Source organism: Manis javanica, chromosome 3 (assembly GCF_040802235.1).
Source record: "Manis javanica isolate MJ-LG chromosome 3, MJ_LKY, whole genome shotgun sequence".
NCBI classification, from domain to species: Eukaryota; Metazoa; Chordata; class Mammalia; order Pholidota; family Manidae; genus Manis; species Manis javanica.
Window position 1 is genome coordinate 53,719,614 of NC_133158.1, and position 6,624 is coordinate 53,726,237.

The 6,624-nt window shown below is 38.2% G+C and overlaps 1 protein-coding gene across 1 annotated transcript; it reads right to left on the reverse strand.

The window, feature by feature from the left end:
• Nucleotides 1-3,732: 3,732 nt before the first annotated feature.
• LOC108403606 (keratin-associated protein 13-3-like) lies at nt 3,733-4,236 on the reverse strand. The gene has a single exon (XM_017670832.3). It carries the CDS (start codon nt 4,234-4,236, stop codon nt 3,733-3,735), a length of 504 nt encoding a protein of 167 aa, XP_017526321.3.
• Nucleotides 4,237-6,624: the final 2,388 nt, after the last annotated feature.

The window sequence follows — 6,624 nt, forward strand, 5'->3', positions numbered from 1 at the left end:
TGGTGGATTACTTGGTGGTGTACCTAAGCCCTCAGTCCTGAGAGGAATGAACCCCGATATCAACACCTTTTTTCTTTCTAGAGGAGCTATATTTAACAAATCATATCCACCACTGCTCAGAGGTTCCAAGAGCCGTCCCAATAGATCAGCTGAGCGTCACACATTTACCCCACTGCTCTCATGGTGTAACAATAACTCTACCGCTTTGTACTAATCAGTCATCCACTCTTGGGTAGATGGTAATTTTGTTTATTTGGCCTTCTTGTTCATGAGCCAAAGCAACCCACAGGGATCAGGTAGCTGTTATAGCTGTAGTTCAGTGAGACCTTTGCTCTGTCCCTTAGCAAGTCTGCCCTTAAGGAGTGGACCTCTATGTTTTCAAATTCCAGCTGCAGAAACAGGAAGCACAAAGTTCTTAAGTACATCATTGAGAGTGAGAGTAAGTGTATATTTGGCTCCAAATTTTTGAGAGCATTGCCTCATGCTAACTCAACTTTGCTGTCTATAGGCTAATCTGATGCACTATCAGACTTCAGTACGGTGTGGTTTTGATAAAACCTATAGAAACACTTCGCATTGTCTCTACTGTTCTGGACCCTTCTCATACCATCTCTTTTGAGAGGAGGTTTTCCTGATTGGATGCTGCCCTGTGAGGAATTTCATGCTGGGGGCCATGTTCAACTGGCAACCAAGTAATCAGGTGGTCTTGTTGAAGAATAATGTCATACTGGGAGCTTAGTATTAGTCTCTTTTGCTGACAGATTGGGCATTCACAGGTGGCATTAATTATATCAGTTTTGTGAGTAGCAGCTTATGCTGTTGGACCCACTCACAGCCTCTGTAGTCGCTTTGCCCACTTGCTCGTCTTGCCCGCATTGCAGAGATCGCTGACAAAGGTGGGCTAGCATCCACTTTCAGAGTCATTCTTTCTACCAACTGTCTATTTTCCCTTCAGTGTTGGAAGTATTCTGTGGACATTAAGAAGAAATACAAAGATCTTCGCACTTTGCACTCACCTACATATGTCCATCCACATGTCTCTACAACAGATTTCCTTGCATCAGTATTTTAATATTCTCCCTTTCAGGTCCCTAACTAGCTGGTCAGGTCAATTGCTGCCATTCAAGAATCTAGGTGTACTATCAACTAGGGCCACTTTTTCCTTCTACACACAGGGCATACATAACCAGGTACAAGACAAAGTTGTGCCCACAGAGGAGATATTTTCCTCCTCCTGTGTAGTGTTTAAAAACATCCACATAATGATTAATCCATCTACAAACCTAGATAGGGCTTTTCCCTCCTCCTTCACCTGCCCTTTGAGGCACCCAACGTGATCTGAGGAAAGGGTAGTGGTGCAGACCTTATCAGCGCCATGGAGGTCTGGGTTTCTGTTCAGCGGACTGCTGTCTTATTCTGTTATGCTCAGTCCTGTTTGAACTTTTCCATTTTTACAGTGGATTACTACTGAGACTACCTGAATTTATGGCTTGAAGGGCTCAGCAGGACCCAGCTCATGATGGACAGCTATAGTCATACAGTCATTTGTCCCACAGTCTAGTTTTGTGTTGTAATGAGGGCCAAATAATATCCAAGAAGCCAATTATCCAAAGATATGTTAATTCCACTTCAGAGTACAAGGCCTTGTTCTACAATTTTGTTTGCCTGTATTGTGATTCTCCCGTAAGAACTTGCCACAAAGTCCACACTGCAGGTTATTTTTGTTTGTTTTTTGTACCCAGATGCCACCAACAGCATAGGTCTGCCAGATTGTTATTACTTTCATCATGACTAATAGGGCTGCTTACATCTGAACCTAGACCTGCAGAATCCTTTCCTGCTCCTGGCCATCTTACACTGAGTACACAGGCCAGTTAGTATTTCTAGGTGTGGATATATTCATTCCAGAACCCAAAAGGCCTGTCAGGTGATGTTCTACTTCTGTTCAATATATATCTTCTATTATATTAAATTGTGTATTTAACATGAATATGTTTATGTAAAATAAATAAATATAACAATATATTATTGTTACATGACAATGGGCAAAAGCTTTACTGTTTAAAGTATTTAAGAATGTTTAGACAGGTAAGAAAATAGAGTGAGACCAACCAAGAAGAAAGCTGTCTTCACAATATGAAGAAGAGATGCAGCCTAAGATTAATGTTATACAAAACTCTAGATATCCGGACAATAAAGTGATAGATACCATGGTATATCTCTACCCTGATTTTCCACTGTTATGCTATATAAATTGTAATGTGATTTCCCATAATTCCCTGAACACAAGTACTTTTATGCCTCTCTCTGCTTCTTTGTTCATTTTATTGTGTCTTCTCAAAATTCTCCTTATGCTCTCCCACACTGCTTGTGTCTTTGCTTCTTATGGTAGTCCCCATCAGTCATGAAATCTTGGATCTTGGTTTCCCTACAGAGCCAGGACCTGTAGTGAACCCAGGATCCACACTTGAGTCGTCATTTCCTTAAGTATAGAATAACTGGAGTTTCTAAAATCTGAGTTTCTCATGATTCTTGCAGAGATCTGAAAATTAATGGATAGGAAAAGTCTTTGAACATTATTCTTTACCTCTGTACAGAGACACTATCTTTTTGTTACTAACTTTAGACCTTATCAACAAGCTACCTATCTTCATGCTTTATTATTTTCTTAAATACTTGGCCTATAAAATATCATAGTGGGCAACATAAAACATAAAAACAAGTGGTCTGCAAGTGTATTCTGATCTATGAATGAAATAATAGTTTCTGATTATATGAAAGGTTTTTTTTTTCCCCCAGCCATGTTTAGTTTGAATCTTGGATACAATAAGGTGAAACCCCACATCTCAAGAATCTAATTAATTCTCACCAGGGGTAATTGGCTTTCTCCTTACACATGTAAAGAATTAATTACATAAAAAGTACTCAGTGAGATGAAAAGATATGATTCTCTTCACCACCCAACACTGACTGAATCAAAGAAAGCTATTTAAGCTAATGTACAAAACTTTCCATATAAACTAATTTTCCCCCCACTCAGTTATATATTCCAAGTGCCTTGTGTTTTTTTCATTTTGTCAGCAAATATCAAGGTCCTACATCCTTTGAGGGGAATATGTTCTTTAATTCCTCCTGATATTAGTATTTACATCAAGTCAATGAATGTAATGTAAGGATGCTAGAAAATAGCAGCTTTGAAGAAGGAAATATTTAAAGCCCAAAACAAATTAGTTCAAATCCATTAATCTAATAGGTTTTCAAAGTTTTCTCCCAGAGGCATAGTTAAGTTTAACCTAAATATCTCCTAATAAAGCCAACTTAGCCAATTAAACTAATAATAAAATTAACAGCATTATCTGGAAGCCAGAATGGAAAAGTTTATTAGATTATATTTATTTTGTCTCTTGTGAATAAAATGCATGAACAAAAAAACATTAATTCATTAACATTAATTCATATTCATTAACACGAATTCCATTAATTGATTTAGTAGTTTATTTCATTAATTCCACTAATTTCAGTAATTCATCCAATAGAATTTATCATTAAGTTGAATACATGCTAGAGACAGTTTTTTGGATAGCACATTGCAGCTAATCAGCAAATTTTTTCTGAAGCTCATGAAGATGGTAGACTCTGTTTAGTGGTTAGATACATTGCTCAAAAGGATCTGGAGCCTCAACAAGTTAATCTATAGAAACAAGATCCATAAGTTGGCCTGTAACACAATGATTAGCAGAACATGGGGGCAAAGTAGGTTGGGTGGCACAATCTGGATCCATGGCTCAGAGAAGGGAAGCCACAAACTGCATAACCCAGGGGTCTGAAGGCACTGGGTCCACAGCCCTGGGAGCAGAAGCTGCTGGACCCACAGCCTAGAGATCCAGAGTAAGTTGACAGGGAGGGACTGCAGAGCGTGGAGGTCCTCGGGCGGCAGCAGGACACCTGGCTGGGGCTGGACACCACACGGGACGTCTGGCACCTGGCGGGCTCACAGTGGGTCGTCTGACAGCCCCTGTAGACAGAGGAGCCCAGCTGGCAGGGGCGGGGAGAGCAGAGGTCGGTGCTGTAGACCAGGCTGCTGGGGTAGGAAGAGCCACAGGAGGAGCCTGGGTAGCGCAGGTAGCTCCCGAGGGAGCAGGAGGAGAAGTTTCTGGAGCAGCAGTTGTAGGACATGTTGACAGGAGATGTGAGTTCAGCTGAGTTACAAGGAGATGCTCTGGGTTTCAATATCATGGTCTGGATTCCAAGGTATATATACTCTTACACCTGGGTGTGTCACCATGCAGAAGCTCTCTCTTCCTTCCTACAATTTTATACAAGAATGTGCCTCTAGGTTATTGCTTAGCTCTAATTTATTACACGTTCACACACTTTATTGTATTTTAATCACTCTAGTCCATTTAAGAAGAAGCCACTCAGTTCTTTCCCCAGGAATTCTCTGTGGTTTGAACTTCAAAGTTGTAAGTCATCAAATTTCCAAATATCCTCCCCTTTACCATTCACGTGTACTGTGAGTCCTTGTCCTACCATACAGAATTACATAAACCTTTTCTTCACTTCCAGTAAGTCATCAGGAGCATCAGGAGCTACTCCTCCGAGTAGTTTGTCTTTTTCTTCACAAGCATGTTACAATGGATTTCCAAATATTAACTACATTTGGAAGTCTCAACAGTCTATCAGTTGAACCTTTTATTCTTTTTGTATTTCAAATAATCCATGTGATTCCCAATATCCATTAATTCAGTTAAATTGTGGATTTATTTGCAAAACATTCAGCCTGCCTTTTCTGTGCTGTGCTCGGCTTTCTTATTTCTTGAGTTCGTGATCAGAATAAAGGGGTGCAAGACATCATCCTTGGTGTTGGCGCCAGTGAACTTTCTAAAAGGGAATGGAAGTCTAAACTGTTTCCTTAGAGGATGTTCTTTTAGGAAACAATAAATGCAACCCTTGGAGTGAGACTTTTATTTATTTAAAAATTTTTTATTGGAATAGAGTTGATATGTAATGTTATATTGGTTTCAAGTATACCATGCAGTGATGTGATAATTATATACATTACTAGATGGTTTCCACAGTTAAGTGTAGTTCCCCCTGTTACTATACCAAGGTATTATAATATTATTAGTTTTATTATCTCTGTTGAACTTCAATTGCTATGAATTACTTTATAATTTGAAATTTGTACCTCTTTATTCCCTTCAACTTCTTCACCCAACCCCTAAGCCCTCTCCCTCTGGTAACCAACAATCTGTTGTTCATATTTATGGGTCTATTTCTTTTTTTTTGTTTGCTTGTTTTGTTTTTTAGATTCCACATGTAAGAGAAATTGTATGATATTTGTCTTTGCCTGGCTTACTTCACTTAGCTTAATACTCTTTAGATCCATCCATGTTGTCACAAATAGAAATATTAAAAATAAAAATACCATACAACCCATCAATTCTACTTATGGGAATTTACCCAAAAGAAACAAAATCACTAATCTGAAATGATATATGCACACCTGTGTTCACTGCAGCACTATTTATAATAGCCAAATATGGAAGCAACCCAAATTTCCATTGATAGGTGAATGGATAAAGAAGATGTGGTACATATACACAATGTAATATTACTCAGCCATAAAAAAGAAGGAAATCTTGCCATTTGAGTGAGACTTTAAATAGGAGTGTTTGGTAGAACTGAGTTTCTCCACATATTTTCTGGTGAACCTGCTTAAAGTAGGCATTATTCTCTGCTTATGCTCTAGGTCATCTCCTAATTTTTTGTTTTGTTTTATTTCTTGGTGGAAGGACATATTCTTAAGTACAATTACTAATTCATACCTAAATGTTTTTGGAATGGTTAACATTTTCTGAGACAACTAACTTGAAGTATTAGAGCTACATGGGTCTTTAATGTCCTCTAGTCAATCCGCACATAGAAACATTATGTCTCAAAGAGGTTCAATAAATTCCTCCTAATTGCTTAGTAAGATAGAAGTGAAATTGAAGCTTGCACTATGGGTCTTCTTGTGCAGAGTCAAGATTCAAATATTCTGCAAGGATAAAAGCAAATTCAACTTCAACTAGTCTCAGGAAAGAATCTATTAAACTTATTTATACTGAGAAATAAAAGCCTCATAAAGCCTTATTTACCTCACCTAAGAATACTTGCATTGAGTAGTGTTCAGTAGAATTCCATGCATCTCTGATCTTTATACATTTAAGTGTACTTTGCTTTCTAGCCCAAGAAAGGGAAAATCATCTGGATAACCCATATATAGATTAATGAGAAAACAAAACAGGGAGAAGAAAAAAAGGCTTATTCTTATCTGGTTTGTGCCCATTTGTCTTCTTTTGCATCTGACATTTTACTTGGCGTAAGTAAGGGAAATGGCATTCACAGTTGTTATTGAAAGGAGAATTCCTTAACTATCTGAAAATTAACTTGCTGTATTCCAAAACATGCTTCAACACTCTTAGTTACTTTGTTTTATGATTATCTTTCCCATGCAGAATCCAAAGTGTGGCAGGCATCACATGAAGTGCCCTTGTGCAACACTTAAACCGTCACTCTGATTCACTGAAGTAAAATAAGCTAGGCTTTATGAATGGACATCTATTAAATTAACTAAGGAAG